This window comes from Boleophthalmus pectinirostris, unplaced genomic scaffold, assembly GCF_026225935.1.
Source record: "Boleophthalmus pectinirostris isolate CB_2022bp ecotype Guang Dong unplaced genomic scaffold, ASM2622593v1 HiC_scaffold_23, whole genome shotgun sequence".
Classification (NCBI taxonomy): Eukaryota; Metazoa; Chordata; class Actinopteri; order Gobiiformes; family Gobiidae; genus Boleophthalmus; species Boleophthalmus pectinirostris.
Genome location: NW_026571207.1, coordinates 2,379,669 through 2,397,276, shown reverse-complemented (window position 1 = coordinate 2,397,276; position 17,608 = coordinate 2,379,669). Strand labels below are relative to the sequence as shown.

General features: G+C 42.3%; 2 protein-coding genes and 2 long non-coding RNA genes across 4 annotated transcripts in view; all 4 read right to left on the bottom strand.

Moving 5' to 3' along the window:
* LOC129410716 (cyclic nucleotide-gated olfactory channel-like) overlaps positions 1 to 1,342 on the bottom strand; it is a 16,040-nt gene extending 14,698 nt beyond the window's left edge. The window contains exon 1 of the mRNA XM_055159583.1: positions 1,269 to 1,342. Coding sequence (XP_055015558.1) covers positions 1,269 to 1,342 — 74 coding nt within the window. The remainder of the gene's footprint in view (positions 1 to 1,268) is intronic.
* A 427-nt stretch (positions 1,343 to 1,769) lies between these two features.
* On the bottom strand, positions 1,770 to 2,917 carry LOC129410542 (uncharacterized). The gene is made up of 3 exons (XR_008632912.1): positions 2,714 to 2,917; positions 2,141 to 2,309; positions 1,770 to 1,862 (listed from the first exon to the last, which is right to left on the bottom strand). It is a non-coding gene; the product is annotated as an uncharacterized LOC129410542 (long non-coding RNA).
* Positions 2,918 to 3,668: 751 nt separating this feature from the next.
* LOC129410538 (uncharacterized) lies at positions 3,669 to 5,887 on the bottom strand. Its single transcript, XR_008632908.1, has 6 exons — positions 5,485 to 5,887; positions 4,764 to 4,895; positions 4,346 to 4,402; positions 4,215 to 4,262; positions 4,083 to 4,117; positions 3,669 to 3,924 (listed from the first exon to the last, which is right to left on the bottom strand). It is a non-coding gene; the product is annotated as an uncharacterized LOC129410538 (long non-coding RNA).
* A 619-nt stretch (positions 5,888 to 6,506) lies between these two features.
* LOC129410715 (cyclic nucleotide-gated cation channel-like) overlaps positions 6,507 to 17,608 on the bottom strand; it is a 14,917-nt gene continuing 3,815 nt past the window's right edge. The window contains exons 3-6 of the mRNA XM_055159582.1: positions 13,132 to 13,495; positions 12,184 to 12,282; positions 8,241 to 8,621; positions 6,507 to 7,113 (exon numbers count right to left, since the gene is read on the bottom strand). Of these exons, the coding sequence (XP_055015557.1) occupies positions 6,964 to 7,113; positions 8,241 to 8,621; positions 12,184 to 12,282; positions 13,132 to 13,495 (994 nt within the window). The 3' untranslated portion in view covers positions 6,507 to 6,963. The remainder of the gene's footprint in view (positions 7,114 to 8,240; positions 8,622 to 12,183; positions 12,283 to 13,131; positions 13,496 to 17,608) is intronic.

The window sequence follows — 17,608 nt, the reverse complement described above, 5'->3', positions numbered from 1 at the left end:
ACAAATAATGTAGTTTACAAATGTGCCCGTTAAGGGGAGGACTGAGACAGCAGGACTCTTGGTTTTACAGCAGAGAAAACATTGAGTGTGTTTATGTGAGCTCAACTATTCCAGTTATAATCAGGGTTTTTTGAGTGTTCTGCTTTTGTGTGTGTCCATGTAAACGCAGTATTCTGGTTTCAGTATCCTGCTGTTGTGGAAATCACGTCTATCTCCAAGAATAAATAATCATCCATTTGCAAAACCTGGTGAATTATGAAATACAAAAAGGTTGATTCTTTGTTACAGCAGACAGGACAGGACCTAGAGTCTCTTCCTCTCTCTCCCCAGTCTCCTCTTCCTCCAGAGCGTCTGAGCTCTGAGCTTTATACCAGAATGACAAAGTTACATGCACATCAAAGCAGAGTGACATTTGTTTCACACACAAGTTAATCCACTTTTACTCTTGAAGACAGGTAAAACAACACAGAGTTTCCTGGAGCTTGGAGACAGTGTGTGCAGAGTTTTACACATGTTAATGTCAGATCTGCGTCTCAGGTAGAAGTCACATGGATTTACACAAAGACACACTGTGACACAAATCTTTTCTTCACAACTTCAGTGTTGATACATTTCCATCACACTGGATAAGTATCCCGTGATGAGACACCAGGATACTCTCACTGGGTTATACTGCAGTATTCAGGATACTGTGGCCTGTAGACGCAGGATCCTGATTTCTCAACACTGGTGCTGTACTGAGCGTGTGCGAGCTGATGGAACAGACGCGGTCGGAGCAGATGAGTTCTGCAAATATTTTTAAACCCTTCTGATGCCACATTTTAAAGGTTCTGTCAGTCTGATGTGGAGGAAAATCTGGATCCCTACATATTTCTCTCAATATAAGCAGTTCATTCTCCAATTTACACATTTGACAAACTTTCTTCCTTATGTTGAATACATTCATAGTCTATATACAAGAGGAATTTAAATCTTTGTTTAGTGTCATTTCCAACAGGCATGACTTTTACAGTCCATGAGTTTCCATTTTACTGGATCATAACTGTTCTGTCTTTGCTTTATTCAAGAATATAGACGACTTTAAAGCACAAGACTAAAACTGTTTCTTTAACGGAAAAATTATGTTTTATACAGCAAATAATTGTAAAAAGGTTTAGTTCTTCTGAGATGCAAAAATCTAAATAAATATCAGTTATCAGCCACAAAATCAACACACACACGCGCACACACACTTTTTTAAACAGTGAAAGACAAATGAGTGGACTCACTGTGCCTCAGTGCTGCCCCCTGGAGCTGCTTTTCTCCTGGGACGTCCTTTTATCTGCTCACTCCCTGAAGCCATTTCCCCGCTCGCTCAGCCTGGAGGAGAAACCACAGACACACATGTTTCACTCTTTACATTTGAACTCTGCTCCATTTCAAACAAGACTTTAGTCATTTGAACAACACTTCTACTGAAGTGACAGTCGCACTGGTCACGACTTCAGGGGAAACTTTAGGCCCAGTTCTAGTGATTATTAGTAGAACTCATTTCCTGCTTCAGTCGAACTCTGATAAAGTCTAAAACACCACACATATAAGTTACTCTCTCTTTGAAGAGCACAGCTGTTTTCTACACAAGTGGATGTCAGTGAATCTCAAAGTCACTTCCTCTTAAATAATCAATAATAGACATAATAAACTTAAAACCCAAAAGTGCGACTCACCTCGTCATCACGAAGTCTCAACTCCAAACACTTTCAGTTTCGTCTCAGTCACGTGACCAGCCCCTCCCCTCTGTGGATTGTTTACATGTCCAACCTCTTGCGCATTTTCCCGCACACGACGTGGATTTACTCTCTCTGCTCTGACCTCTTTGGATTCTTACACAAAAACAACATCGTGAGAAACGCGAAGAGTTCAAGTAAAATAAGAAAACAAGTATGATTTTCATCACTGACGTGTTTTTAATTCAGTATTTATGCAAACTCCCAGTGAGGCTGTCGTAGCAGTATCACTGTTGTATGGTTGTAAACTGGCCACTAGATGGAGCCACAGTCCGTGAATTAGACAGTACAGTAAACATACTCAATCACGTGAAGTTTGAGTCTGAAAAAGTACTTCTGTGGATAGTTTTGAGTCACTATAACTATGTACTCACCTGTTGTGACTCTTAACTGTGGATCATTTATTACTTTGCCACAAATGTTGAAACTTGATTATTTTTATCATAAAAAAAGTGTAGCATCCAGTTGAAGTGAGAAGGCCAGAACTGATTCTTAAATGACTTTTAATCTTTTCCTTGCAGTGTCATAGAACCAACGTAAGAGCTAAACAAGAACAAAATGACAGAAATTACCATAAGATCACCGTATCGCTGCTCATTACACAGTTTAACCGTTATCCATATTTTAATTCATTAATTAATTCAATACAAATTATAAGAAGCTCAAATATACATTCTGTTGTGTTGTGCCCTCATTTTATTATTTGTATTATGATAGAGACTTATGATTTGACCAATGGCGTGTAAGAACATTTGATCACGTGAGGCACAAAATTATGAATGGCCTGCACCTGTGAATAAAAGTGTGCGCCCGTGGGGAATGCGGTAACCACACAAAAAGAGAATACGAAGTGTACTGTGTTTTAACGCTCACGACAACGCTGTGTAAAGGGACCCTGCTAACATCATTTCACAAATTAATTAATTAATTTCACAAATGAAACAAACCTTGTTCCCCTGTCGACTGTTGCCGTCTTTAGGTTTTTATCTGACTTTTCACCGTTGTGTTTGTTGCTTTGTTTACTTTGCGTCTTTTCTGTATACAAAGCTAACGTTTTTAACTTCACTTCCGCTCACACAGGAAGTCACCAAAATAAAAGCGCAACCTTACTATGAAATGCCACGGACTGTACGTGAATGTACATAAGAGCTAACCTGACCTTTACAGAAAGTTTTTAGCCACCAGACTTTAACTCCCCACATAGCAAAAAATATCCGCGGCGGATACGCGGCGGATCCGCCCGGAGATTCGCAGAACGGATCCGCATCGGAGTTCACTTGCACATCGCCGCGGATCAGCAACGGATCCGCCGCGCGGATACGCAGCGGATCAGCCGCGCCTCCGTCGCGGATCCGTCAAAATAAGCCCTGATCCGCGCGGATCCGCCCAGGACCCGTTTTGGATCCGCTTTCAGAACCGGGTTATCTGCCGCGGATCTGTTTATTGTGTCGTTAGGAGCCTAAATATGCTTCAGATTTAATACTGATCCACTTCCTACTGACCTAAATACACACCAGCAGCATTTGCATTGTAATTGTACATAAAACTTTTACAGCAAGTATTAAAACTAGGATATAAAGGCTTAAATTTAAAAACATAAACTTAAACAATTTCAAAGTTGGATCAGTGATATCCTATCACTAAATCTCATTAGTTAAGAAAAAAAGAAACTTTTTTTTTTTTTTACATTGTAAACAATATTTATTTCAATCATTAATTTGAAATCTTAGGACATGAATAATCATTATTAATGTTATAGGACTTATATACCCTTTGAGTTAACCAATGCTTCATGAAAATGACAATTACAGTTTTTACTAAAAATAGTTCAAGTTAAGCAAAGTTTTTGTTTTTTTTAAATGGCAAAAAACAAATATAAGCTATATGAGTAAAAACCTGGACAGATGAGACAGAGTGTAGCCATACCATACTGTTTAAAACTAAAACTTAACTTGTGTTTACCACCACAGAACAATTAGACGGATGGTTGTTCTTATAGAGTGTGCAGTGTGTGAGCTTCAGAGCCTCTGTCTTTAGCTTCAGTCTGAGGCAGAGGTTTTGAGGCAGAGGTGTAGTGAGGTCTGGCTCCTCTTCAGTCCTACTGGTGAAGATCCAGTCTGTCAGTGTCCAGCTCTGGACTTCCCCTTTCTCACAGCATCTGAAATGACACCAGTGTGTATTAAACACCCCATTACACCTCTTATTCTTGTAAGGAGTTAGAGTTCAGGTTTGTGAAGAACATTGTAAGTCATGACAGTGGCTGTGTGATTTGAACATGAAAGGTAAACACTTGATTGGAGAAATCTATGCACTTACAGAGGGTCAGTCTGTAAACTCCACCACAGCAGGTTCTGAAAGAAAACAATATGCACAACAACAGGTGTGATTATAATGTGCATATGTTTAGTTATGAAAGTTAATAAAAGTAGGATAATACAGTAAACTTACAGAGGGTCTGTCTCTACATTTTTGGAACTTGGCCCAGCAGAGGGAATTCTGTAAAACATCAAATAAGAGAAACACAAATATCAGTTTGGATCATTTCAGGCCCCAGTGTTTAATACAAGTGCAGTATTTACCTCCAGAGGGTCTTTATCAGGCCCTTATGTCCATCTTCTTATTAACCATAGTATATTCTGAAACAGAGATGAAAAACATTATTTAACTCATAGGAAATACTTGAGCGCAGTAAAACTGAACTCTTTTGTTTTAGTATAAGCCTGAGTATGAACATGAGACGTATTTCACTGCTGTTAATACACAATACTCTACTACATTTACTTTTACCACAACATTTAAAATATAATAATCAATTTATGATGGTGTTCATAGTCAATATCAGTGTAATTTAGATGTGACACATCAGTGTTCATGTCAACATCTCTCACTGAAAGTCTGAAGCCCCGTCTCAAGTCCCAGAACAGAAAGTTAGAGACAAAGTCAGATCTGGCTCCAAACTAAATCTTCACTGTCACAGAAATCATTAAAAGTACTGACCTCTGATCAGCGTGTCGGGCTCCTGATGGAGACACTCAGCAGAAGGACAGGGGCTCCTGATGGGGACACTCAGCAGAAGGACAGGGGCTCCTGATGGGGACACTCAGCAGAAGGACAGGGTCCTGATGTCATCTGGGGAAAAACAACGTTTTGGTTGGTTAGCTAACGTTAGCTGTTGTTAAAAGTTGTGCTTTTTATTACGTTACGTTATTGTATTATGGCACGTTGCGTTAAATTATTGTATTAAGGCACTGACATGATGCACTTTAGTCTCAACTCAACAGTCAACACTCTAGTCTACAGAAATAATAATTATCTCTGTTTGGTTAAAAACACAACCAGATCAGACACCGGTGTCACCGTCGCTCCACAGCCGAAGGGAGAGCGCCGAGAGCGGCGTCCAGCCAGAACCGAGCCCGTTAGACACGACCAATGATCACGGAGCAGAATTACAATTCTGTGATCGTAAAAATATACAAGAATATAAGTAGCGTTATATAAAAATAGTATTTAGACTGGGATCTAGCTCAAGAGATGGAGTTATCCTGACTCCTGACCTCACATCGTCTTCATCACGTCAGCTGCTTCTGTCGCTAACTTTCCTACTGCACTTGTCAAAACTGATAAAACACAGTCACACATGTAAACACACCACAATATAACGTTAACGTTATGTACATTAATGATGACTAATACAATTAACTTTTAAACTATTACTTACAGTGAAATCCACGGACAACAGGTGGATGTTGTTTCTTTCTCTCAGGTTCTGATAACGGCTGAGTCAGTGGCGCGTCCGCGCAGCGAATCCGAACCGGTTTAGCCGCGGATCCGCGCATTGATAGTACAAATCATTGTGTCAAAAACAAAGTGTTGTGTTAAAAGTACGTTCACAGTGCGGATCTAAGATGATTTAACCGCAGATTCTCTCTGTAACAGCAGGCCATCCAAGGGTTAGGGTTAGCAACAGTCAGAATGCGAATACGGAACAAATACGCAGCGGATCCGCAAAGCGGACGGACTGTGGGGCGGATTTGGCGGAGCGAAAGCGGATCCGCTGCGGATCCTGATGCTAGTAGGGTCGTCCTGTGTATAAAGTCATACTGTGGAACATTCTGGGTTTTTATTTTATTTATTTTTTATAATTTTATTTGCAAAGTACTTATATTACAAAAAATAGGAACTAAATAACATACAAGATACAAGACAAACATTACAATGGAAGATTACATACAAATACGAACAAAGGTGACAGGCTGGTGACAGTGTGGACATTATGTGTGCGGTCATCGAGCAATGCAACAAGCAAATGGTTTTGTACTGAAAATGAACAGAATTTTTGTACCATTACACCCCTAGTGTGAAATGTGTGTTTTGTGCTGTAGTCTGTGACTGCAAACAGAATTGTACGGAAGCCGAGTGTTGTGGTGAAAAGACTGGAAAGTGTTTGCCTTTTGGACACATGCGCACTCAACTTTATGTCGCAGTAACGGGATACTGCGTTTACATGCCACAGTATCCCGGTTACTATCAGAATAAACCAGCTTCAGTATCCTGGTTCCTAATAACCGGGATATTGAAACCGGGTTACTGCATTTACATGCACCATGAAGAAACCGGGATACTGAAAAAACCCGATCATAACCGGGATACTGATGTGCATGTATACGCACTCACAGGTACACACACTGAACAAAAGCTTGGCCAAAATATAAAATATAAACACTTAAATCTATCAGAAAATCCAATCCAATCCACTTTATTTCTATAGCACATTTCACAAACAAACAGTTTCCAAAGTGCTGCACAAATACATAAAAATAACAATAAATAAGATGATAAAATAAACTACTAAAATAATACTAGTTTTAATAAAAAATAAAAATAAAAAACAAAATCATAGAATAGAAATAAATAAACCAATAAATAAAATAAATCAATAAAAACACATAAAAATAAATAAAAAACACTTTAAATGACTTTAAAGTAGTGAAATGATCTGTCCATGCAGCAAGATCATTTTACTTGACAAGTTATCTGAACGTAAACGACCTCAGAACGAGTAAGAAGAGGATAAATCTGGAAACAAGGTGAAAAACCAAATAAAGGTTTTTAAAATCTTGGTCAGATCAGAGAAATTTGCAGTGGAGGAGGACGGGAGGGCATCTGGCGCACGGGGAGGGAGGGCATCAGGAGCGGTTCACAGCTGCATGTTGGTGTCGCTGCCCTCGGGGTCGGAGAGGTCACTGCCGGTCGCTGCCGCGGTCAGTCCGGCCTCCAGAGCCGTGAGCCGCTGCTTCAGACGCATCTGAGACGAGGCAAACTCACTCTGAAGACGCGCCAAACAGGTCTGAAAATACACAAGAGAAACCAGGACTAGACCAGGACTAGACCAGGACTAGACCAGGACTGAACCAGGACTAAACCAGGACTAAACAAGACTAGACCAGGACTAGACCAGGACTAAAACACAGACTAAACCAGGACTAGACCAGGACTGAACCAGGACTAGACCAGGACTAGACCAGGACTAAACCAGGACTAGACCAGGACTAGACCAGGACTAACCAGGACTAGACCAGGACTAAACCAGGACTAAACCAGGACTGACTAAACCAGGACTGAACCAGGACTAAACCAGGACTAGACCAGGACTAGACCAGGACTAAACCAGGACTAAAACACGACTAAACCAGGACTGAACTAGGACTGAACCAGGACTAAACAAGAACTAGACCAGGACTAGACCAGGACTGAACCAGCATTAGACCAGGACTAGACCAGGACTAGAGCAGGACTAGAGCAGGACTAGACCAGGACTACACCAGGACTAAACCAGGACTGAACCAGGACTAAACCAGGACTAAACCAGGACTGAACAGGACTAAAACACGACTAAACCAGGACTGAACTAGGACTAAACCAGGACTGAACAGGACTAGACTGAACCAGGACTAAACAAGAACTAGACCTGGACTAGACCAGGACTGAACCAGGATTAGACCAGGACTAGACCAGGACTAGACCAGGACTAGAGCAGGACTAGAGCAGGACTAAAACATGACTAAACCAGGACTGAACCAGGACTAAACCAGGACTAGACAGGACTGAACCATGACTAACCAGGACTAAACCAGGACTAAACCAGGACTAAAACACGACTAAACCAGGACTGAACTAGGACTAAACCAGGATTGAACCAGGACTAGACTGAACCAGGACTAAACAACAACTAGACCTGGACTAGACCAGGACTGAACCAGGACTGAACCAGGACTAGACCAGGACTAGACAAGGACTGAACCATGACTAAACCAGGACTGAACCAGGACTTAAACCAGGACTAGACCAGGACTGAACCAGGACTAAACCAGGACTGAACCAGGACTAGACCATGACTAGACCAGGTCTAAACTAGGTCTATATCAGGTCTAAACCGGGTCTAAACCGGGTCTAAACCGGGTCTAATGCTCTCACCTGTATCCGGTCCAGTCCCGCCTCCATCCTCTCCACCTTCTCCTCTAGCTCCTCCCCCGCGGAGACGCTCACTTCCTCCAGAAGCCCCTCCTTCTTCAGGATGTCCCGCCCCCTCTGCTCCAGCTGCGCTCTGGCCTCGGGGAAGTCCTGCAGCGCCCCCATCAGGTCGTTTTTGGACAGGCAGAACAGGTCGGAGTAGCCCAGGCTGCGGATGTTGGCGGCGGTGCGGCGGTTTCCCGTCTTGCTCCCGCTGATGTTCAAGATGCTGATCTCGCCGAAGCAGCTGCCCGCGGTCAGAACGGCGAACTGAGACACGCCGTCGTCCCCAACAACAGCCAGGCGGCCGTCTTTGATTATGTACATCTCCTTCCCCACGTCTCCCTGGTAACGGCGACACAGATTTACAGATATTTTAATTTATTCCCATGTTTTAGTAATCTTGTGTTTTTAATCCGTCCAGGCAAGACAAGTTTATTTGTAAAGCACAAAGTAATTCAAAGTGCTTTACAGAATAACAAAAACATTAAAATCACAATAGAAACAAATCAAATCATAAATAATCATCATAAAATTTTAAAAAGAGAGCGACATTAAATGAGAGAGAAGAGTGTGGAGTGAAAACCTTTCAGTCAGACGCAGCTGAACAGAAGTGTTTGGAGTCTGGATTTAAACGGAGTCAAAGTCGAGGCCGGTCTCACATGTTCAGGAAGACTGTTCCTGACTCTGGGCACCAGCAGGAGGTCAGGTCTAAACTAGAACTAAACCAGGACTACAGCAGGAGGCCGGTCCTTGAGCTCCTCAGAGTGCGAGATGGTTCATGTGGCTCTAACATGTCACAGGTGGACTTTGGTGTTGGGTCATGGAGAGACTTGAACAAGCAGAGCCGCTTTAAAGTCTCCGAGCCACAGGGGGCAGTGCAGAGACCTGAGACTAGGGATGGGCAATTCGATGAAATTTCATTAATCGATCGTCGGGAGAATTAACGATCGATTATAGATTAATCATTAATGTTTTTATATTAAAATGATCATCATTATTATTACTATCTGCACTACTAATCTGCATAAATAAATTCAACTTTACGGCATATAAACCGTAACGACTCTAGAGCCACATCAGCCCGTTTGACATTATAATGTGTTTAATTCAGTTTTGTTCAACTCTCACAGAAACAAAAGTTAAAACCGCATCGCTCATTTGCATAAAATAAGTGAAGAAAAAAACAGCTCTTGTGTCGCTGATGCTGTTCAATTTCTGTCGGATTAAAAGACATGACTCAGGTGAATACAGGTTAGTGTGACCAGATTTGCGTTTGTTAAAACCAGGACACCGTACGGGGGGAGGGAGGTGGGGATTCGTCATCGACATTGAGCGACTCTCACCTGGTAAAACTTTTTCATGTTTTTCAGTGTTTTGGTGCTTTGAGGTCCCTGACACGCCACTGGACACAGAAACATATGTGCTGCTTTGAACACTGTGCACATGGACTCACATTTGTCTCGACTAGGACGGAAAGTGTGGAATTTCTTGTACAAGTCATTGTTAAATGCACATTTGTGCTTCGGCGTGTTGCAGACTGACCGACTGTCTGTGTCTGCTCGCTCCTTCTGACTCACAGAGATCTACAAGAGACGCTCAGTTTAATGGCCCAATGAAAGATAATGAAAACCTGATCATTTGCATCACTTTATAAAAAAAAATAACAGGACGGCGAGGACAAGATGTGGAAAACGGACATGTCCGGAGAAAAATGGACATTTGGTCACGCTACGCTACGCACAGCAACCTACATTCAGTTTGTTGATTAAAAATGAACGTAATCAACGAAATTCTTAATGATCAATTATTGAGTGCGTATACATGCACATCAATAACCCGGTTATGATCGGGTTTTTTGAGTATCCCGGTTTCTTGATGGTGCATGTAAAATAACGCAGTAACCCGGTACCCCGGTTACTGCAACATAAAGTTGAGTGCGCATGCGTCCAAAAGACACTTTCCAGCCTTTCACCACAACAGTAGTGACATAAATAAATTGACCAACATAAATAAAGTGACCAAACGAGTGAAATGACTGTAAAATAAAGAGCTGCGCTAAACCTGCACATGTACAATCTGCACTCGTACGACCTGCACTCGTGTGACGCTGAAAAGCTAAAACATGAACTATCTCCTATACTCTATACGCACGAAACACACTTACCATCATTAGCGCCTCTTCTGTCACAGAAATAACACACATAATCCACAGAGTCGTGTCATTTAGTCCAAAAGAAACTGATCGCATCAGCGGCGCAAGCAGCGAGTTGTTTTTATCGCCGCTAACAGTTTATGCTAATTAGCCAAACGGTCTTAAGTTTCGTTTCTGTAAAACGTAAACAAATGTGATCACAGCTGAATTATCTGATCAAACGGGCTGATGTGTCTATAGTGTTTATGGTTTATATGTTGTAAAGTTGAGTTTATTTATGCAGAAGATTTTAATGAAGAATCTGCACAGTGGATTGTGGGAGATCTCGTAGCTCCTTAGCTTCTTATGCTAAAGGAGCTCACGGTTTGTATTTTTCCTGGTTTATTAAATCGATTTAAGTTAATTTTTGCGCCTGCGCATTTGTAAGATTATGTCAAGAAACCGGGATACTCCATTTGATCATGTATACGCGGATATGAGTGTCCCGGTTTCTCAGTGCGCATGTAAACGCAGTAACCCGAATACTGACAGAACCGGGATATGGCTAATAACCGGGTTATTGATGTGCATGTATACGCACTCATTGATTAATCGACTAATCATGACCATCCCTACCTGAGACCAGTCTACACCTCCCAAGCTCAAAATGCTCGGTTGCACCCTCTGATGTCGTGAAGTGGTAGTTTTCAAGTGAACACCTTTCACAGGACTGTAATGATCCAAATGCTTCTGGTCTATGAGGTGTGTGGATTTTAAAAACACAGTGGAGCACTTCCTCTATTACCACATGAGATCACAAGGTGGATCAAAGTGGTGTTTTGTTTGGGAGAAGAACTCATGTTAAACGTGTGTGAATGAAACAAAACACAACTCCAGGTTTGAGTGTGAAGCGGCTGGGAGGAGGATCAGCTCCTCCAAGTCTGAGGTCGCGGTTCTCGACCGGAAAAAGGCGTCTTGTCGTCTCCGGGTGGGTGGAGAGTCCCTGCCTCATGTGGAGGAGTTCAAGTATCTCGGGGTCTTGTTCATAAGTCAGGGGACGATGGAGCGTGAGATTGACAGGTGGATCGGTGCAGAGTCTGCAGTGATGTGGTCGCTGTATCGGACAGTTGTGGTGAAGAGAAGCTGTCAGTCTTCGTTCCTCCCCTCACCTCTGGTCATGAGCTCTGGGTAGTGACCGAAAGGACGAGATCGCAGATACAAGCAGCCGAAATGAGTTTCCTCCGCAGGGTGTCTGGGCGCTCCCTTAGAGATAGAGTGAGGAGCTCAGTCACACGAGCTCGGAGTAGAGCCGCTGCTCCTCCATGTCGAGAGGAGCAGCTGAGGCTCGGGCGTCTGTTCTGATGCCTCCTGGGACATGCCCTCGGGAGGTGTTCCGGCATGTCCCACTGGGAGGAGGCCCCGGGGAAGACCCAGGACATGCTGGAGGGACTATTTCTCTGGGCTGGCCTGGGAACACCTCAGGGTCCCGCAGAGGAGCTAGAGGACGTGTCTGGGAGTCCCTGCTTAGACTGCTGCCCCTGCGACCCGGCCCCGGATAAGCAGAAGAAAATGGATGGATGGGACAAGTCCAAGTTTGTTTTTGATGAGGAAACAACATTATAACATGGATCATAAAAACAAAACTGTTAATTCACAGTTTTGATCAGGAGTACCTCGCTGTAGGATCACTGAATACTGTGCATGTTTGGGGTTGATGGGGGAAACCGGAGGAAACCCACCCAGACAAAGGGAGAACATGCAAACTCCACTCACCTTTCTGCAGATGTAATCTCCAGGACTGAACACCTGAGGTCGAAGTTTTAGCACCAACTCCACCAAGAGACCAGACTCACAGTCCTGGAAGATACGAACCTGCAAAAGGACGCAAACTTTTCATGAACAACTTCATTCAGAAAGTTAAATCAAATGGACTGAACCAGGACTAAACCAGGACTAAACCAGGACTAAACCAGGACTAAACCAGACTAAACCAGGATAAACCAGGACTAAACCAGGACTATACCAGGACTAAACCAGGGATAAACCAGGACTAAACCAGGACTATACCAGGACTAAACCAGGACTAAACCAGGACTAAACCAGGATAAACCAGGACTAAACCAGGACTATACCAGGACTAAACCAGGGTCTAAACCAGGACTATACCAGGACTAAACCAGGACTATACCAGGACTAAACCAGGATAAACCAGGACTAAACCAGGGATAAACCAGGACTAAACCAGGACTAAACCAGGACTAAACCAGGGCTATACCAGGACTAAACCAGGGATAAACCAGGACTAAACCAGGACTAAACCAGGACTAAACCAGGACTATACCAGGACTAAACCAGGGCTATACCAGGACTAAACCAGGACTAAACCAGGACTAAACCAAACTAACCAGGACTAACCAGGACTAAACCAGGACTAAACAGGGTCTAAACCAGGGCTAAACCAGGACTAAACCAGAACTATACCAGGACTAAACCAGGTCTAAACCAGGATTAAACCAGGACTGAAACAGGACTAAACTAAAGAAGCAGAAGTAAATCTATGTAAAACACTTCTTGAACATGTCCACAACATACAAAACAAAAACAAAACAAAAAAAAAAAGAAAAAATTATAGATAAAAAGTATATAATTCCACTTTTATATAAATTAACAACAGTGAAACATGAGTAATTCGGTGTAACTCCGTGTAATAAACCCTGTGACCTTCTTGAGCGTGTCCAGGTGCACGTTGATGGCGATCTCCGCTCTGAGTTTACAGGGCAGGCTCCGGAGCACTTCCTGTTCGTCTATCGTCTTCTGATTGGTCCAGAGGTAGTCGAACCAGCGAATCACGCGCTGCTCCAGGCCTCTGCTCACGTGCCTGAAGTGCATGTAGTGCTTGAGAGCGTCCACTCGGCTCTGGAACGAGGCCTTGGTGGCGTTCATGTTCGAGATCATCGAGCCCACGTTCCCCACGATGGAGGCGAAGATCAGGACCCCGACCTGCAAAACATGACCGGACAGTCTCACAGTCACCGGAACGTTAGTCTGACGAGGCCTGAAACGATAACAGAGTTTGCTGGACGATTACTACTGTGTGGTAAAGAGACCTGTAAAAGAAAATGAAATAAGTTAAATAAGTGCATTTAAATTTCAGTACTTGTTGTTAAAACTAGTCGTACTTACCCTCTTGTCCTGTCTGCCAAAAGAGTCCCAGAGGAGCCGAAGCACCTTAAAGTGCCCATCTCATGCAAAATAACTCTTTTCACATTGTATCTTCTGCACATGGGCCCGGTCAAGCAGAAGTAAACAACAGGGCCAAAAATTCAAGTTAATGCATCTGATATAAAAATGTATTGAACAGATACATATGTACTCTAGTTTATGAAACTGTTGACCCTTTTTCTGTACGATTTTTGGTTCCATCCGTTTTAAACAGACCATGTATGAAACATGGAACAAAAATTATTTCCCAAATTTCAAAGACCTGCAAAAATCATGTAAATAAATGGATGTATTTCATCATATCTTGTGTTATTCCATCTTTGAACTGTTGATGAAGGGACATGATTTAAAAAAAAAAAAAAGTATTTAAAATGATAAAAATTTGCTTGGAAGGACTGACATATTTTATAGAAATAGTTTCCTTTCATTTTGAAGTAATATTAAAATATTCAGAAGAAAAAAGTTGACAAATGATGTAAAATCCTGCACCTTCTACTTGCTTGAACAATTTTCCCTCCGTTACTTTTCCCTCCGTTACCATGACCTTTCTTAATAAAAAAATCTCATTATTCAAAAAGTAAGAGGTTTTTCAACCTAATCTTGTACCATATGGTAGAAAACTATATGAAGCAAATATTCAAACCAGTTTGTTAAGGATATGTAAGTGAGAACCAAGAGTTATCACTGTTTGGATTTATTGCCCAAAAAGTGCTGCATATTTCATTCCCTCCGTTACCGACATGAGTTTTTAAATTTTTTGTCAACAACTTGAAAAAATATCACAGGTTTAACTTGACCCTGTTGGAGTGTAACTCTTTCCTACATTCTGATACTTTACTTATTTCAATAGTTCCTCTAGTTTCTGAATAAGAGACATTTGAATGTCAAAAATCTGCCCCTGTTTCCCTCCGTTACCACTTGACCTCACACATAAACAAGCACAATTTGGGTTTTGGAACATCCATTACACAATCTGAAATCTTACTGATTTCTTGGAGACAGTCACAGACCAGGAACTATGAAAGTCCGACTATTGCTCCTCCCCCACCCGTCCTGAGAAAGCACAGGCTCCGCCCTCCAAACGTGACGTAGACTCTGAGTGAGCCGCCCTTCCTCCGCCGTCTCAGGGAGGGAGGGGGAGACAGGCGTGCGCCCTGATAGTGGCAGGAATAAACTTTTATTCATCATGTGAAGAATCCCTCAGTCGTCCAGGTAGAATCCATGAGGAGAAAATTCAGTTTGTCGACTGGACAAAAGTTAGTTTGGTTGAAGACGTTTCGCAGCTCATCCACGCTGCTTCTTCAGTTCTGGTCAGAATGCTGTCTAAACAGCTACTTCACAAGAGGATGAACAACATAGACGAGAGAGCAACAGTGGACCTCAGTCTTCTGTACATCTCCACTTAAAAGGACAGAGAGGTGCAGATTTTAGCCAGAGAGAAAAATTGGTTTGAGAGGGGAGTTAAAGAAGCCATTTTATTAAGAAAGAGAATCCTTCTCTAAACAGAAATGGAAACTCAGACACCATCTATCTCCTATTTACAACTCCGTCCTCAAACCTAAATCAAAAACAAACAAAAGAACAACAGGTGTAGCCAGGTCAGGTCCAGAGGTGTGGAAGCTCCATTATGGACATGAATTGTTCTGCTAATTAGACCCCACACCCTGTACAGGTCAATAGGCCGAACTAATAAACAGAAACTGTAAACAAGTAGGTGTGTTAGTTTCAGAGTAGTTTCAGTGTAGTTAGCTCCTCCCTGCAGACAGATAGAAGGAAGTGTCCACCAGCGTCTGACCAGAACTGAAGAAGCAGCTTGGATGAGCTGAGAAACGTCTTCAACTAAACCAACTTTTGTCCAGTCGACAAACTGAACCTTCTCCTCATCTTTTATTCATCATGGAGATACAGCGCTTTCAGCCGCATGTGTTGGACCCGGAATCAGACGAGGACTTTGAGGAGCACGAAGCTCAAGCATCGCGTCCACATCAGCTGAACATTACTGATTGGTAAAGTATTAATAAACACTAGTAGATAAACTTATTATATCGTGTTCATTGCAGCGTAGAACAATGAGCTTATACTGTTGCTTTTGTTCAAGTGTTCATGTGGGAATTGTCAGCCGATGTGGGGTGGAGGCGGCGGTGGAGCGGAGGAGGGGGGCAGGTGGGGGGTGGGTGCGAAGCTCTTTCTTCTACGTCAAACGTGTCATAGGTGAATCTGCCGCGTCATCGTTGTAGCAGTTTTAGTTCGTTGTCATGTGGGAGGGTGGCAGAAATACGCTGCAATTTACTTAAAAAACACTGAATCAATCTAAAAAAAACACTTGGGCAACAAATACAAGGCCCACACATCACTCTTAGAAGGTAGAAAGCTCTGAAAAGTTGATTTTTGCATGAGATGGGCCCTTTAAGAAGGTTCCAAGGCAGGAAACCATTTTGTTGGGGAGGAGGGACACACAGAGATTTTAACTTTTCTAGTCTAGTTAGTATTTTTAAATGAATAAACTTCTCATTTAATAAAGAGAGTTATTTTTGTATTTGGGTTTAACAGAATATTTGTTGCACTGTTTTTTGATAGCAAACTTTTTAAATATTGAATGTACATTGTTGAACGTACCTCAGCTCACCCAGTTAGAGGAGGAGGCCCATAAAAGGAGTCAGCCTCACCTTTGTCGAGTGCAGGGGTGTCAAACATACGGCCCTCCAAGACCTTTAATCTCAGATGATTTTCTACTAAAATATTTTGATTGCATTTTCTATTAAAATCTTGTTAATTTTCTGTGGTGTTTATCACAGCAGCGTCTCCAGCGTCTCTGTACGTGGCCCCTCCCACCAGAGCAGCACAAATGAAGACTTGTCTCTTTCCAAACGCTCTTAAAGGACGATCGTTTTGACTGTTGACCGTGACACCCTCATCAGAAAAATGTCCAACATGAGAAAAGTGGAGCCGAGTGCAGGATTTTACAACAAAAATGGACTTATTCCTGTTTACATACAAGTTCATGTTAAAACTTTGTGTTGAAATTGAATTTTTCTTAAAGTTTCAGGTTGTTCATAATATTATAATATTTTGTAAAAGAAAGAGTTCATCAATTAAAAAAGATTTCTGTAATAGATTTGTGTTTCTCTGCACAAATATTTGAACTTATTGTTATTTTTGGGGTTTATATGACATGAGTTTTCTGATCCGGACACTTTGGGATTAAAGTCGTTTGGATACGGCCAGGACCAAAATGAGTCTGACACTCGTGGTCTAGAGGAAGGTGCTGTGTGAGCGCAGGTTACTGTCATCCCTGTGTTTTCAACTTTTCTACTTTTGTAAATATTTTTTCTATTTTTTTTTTTGTCTTGGTTATGGATTACAGCAAATGCACTTGGGATCTGCACTACAAACCTGTTCAACTCCTCTTCTACCGCTAAGGTTGCTATCCGGGCTATTGCATAAGTCCTTTGTTATAGGTGAGTTTCAGCTGACGTCATTGTTATTAAAAGCCCGCGTTGCTGCTGGGAAATATTTTGGTCGGAGGCAAGAAACACGGTAGCGTCAAACACAGTGCGTAACCTCGCGTATTTATCCCCGATAATGGTAAATTCCTGCTGCATTATCGGATGCACAAATAGAAGCACGGAAGAAGGAAAATGTCTTTTTCGTATTCTGAGTGAAAAGAACCACTAACGGTGAATTAAACGGCTTTCAAACATCCGCAGAGCAAACGTAGAAGATCCTAACAAAACCGTGGACTCCAACAAGTTCAACAACACATCGAGACTCTTGGAGGTTTTCATCTTTTCTGCTGTGAATGGCCCAGGAGTTTCCACCAAGTCATTGTGAATATTTGTCCAGGTAGTTGGCGATTCAGACCAGAAAGTTTGGTTTGTTTCACCTTTTGTCGGGGTTGAAAAGGGTGATTTGTCGTCCGTCGATGCTTATGACCAATTTCTGGTCAAATGGTCTTGGGTCCTCTGCCGTTAGAGTG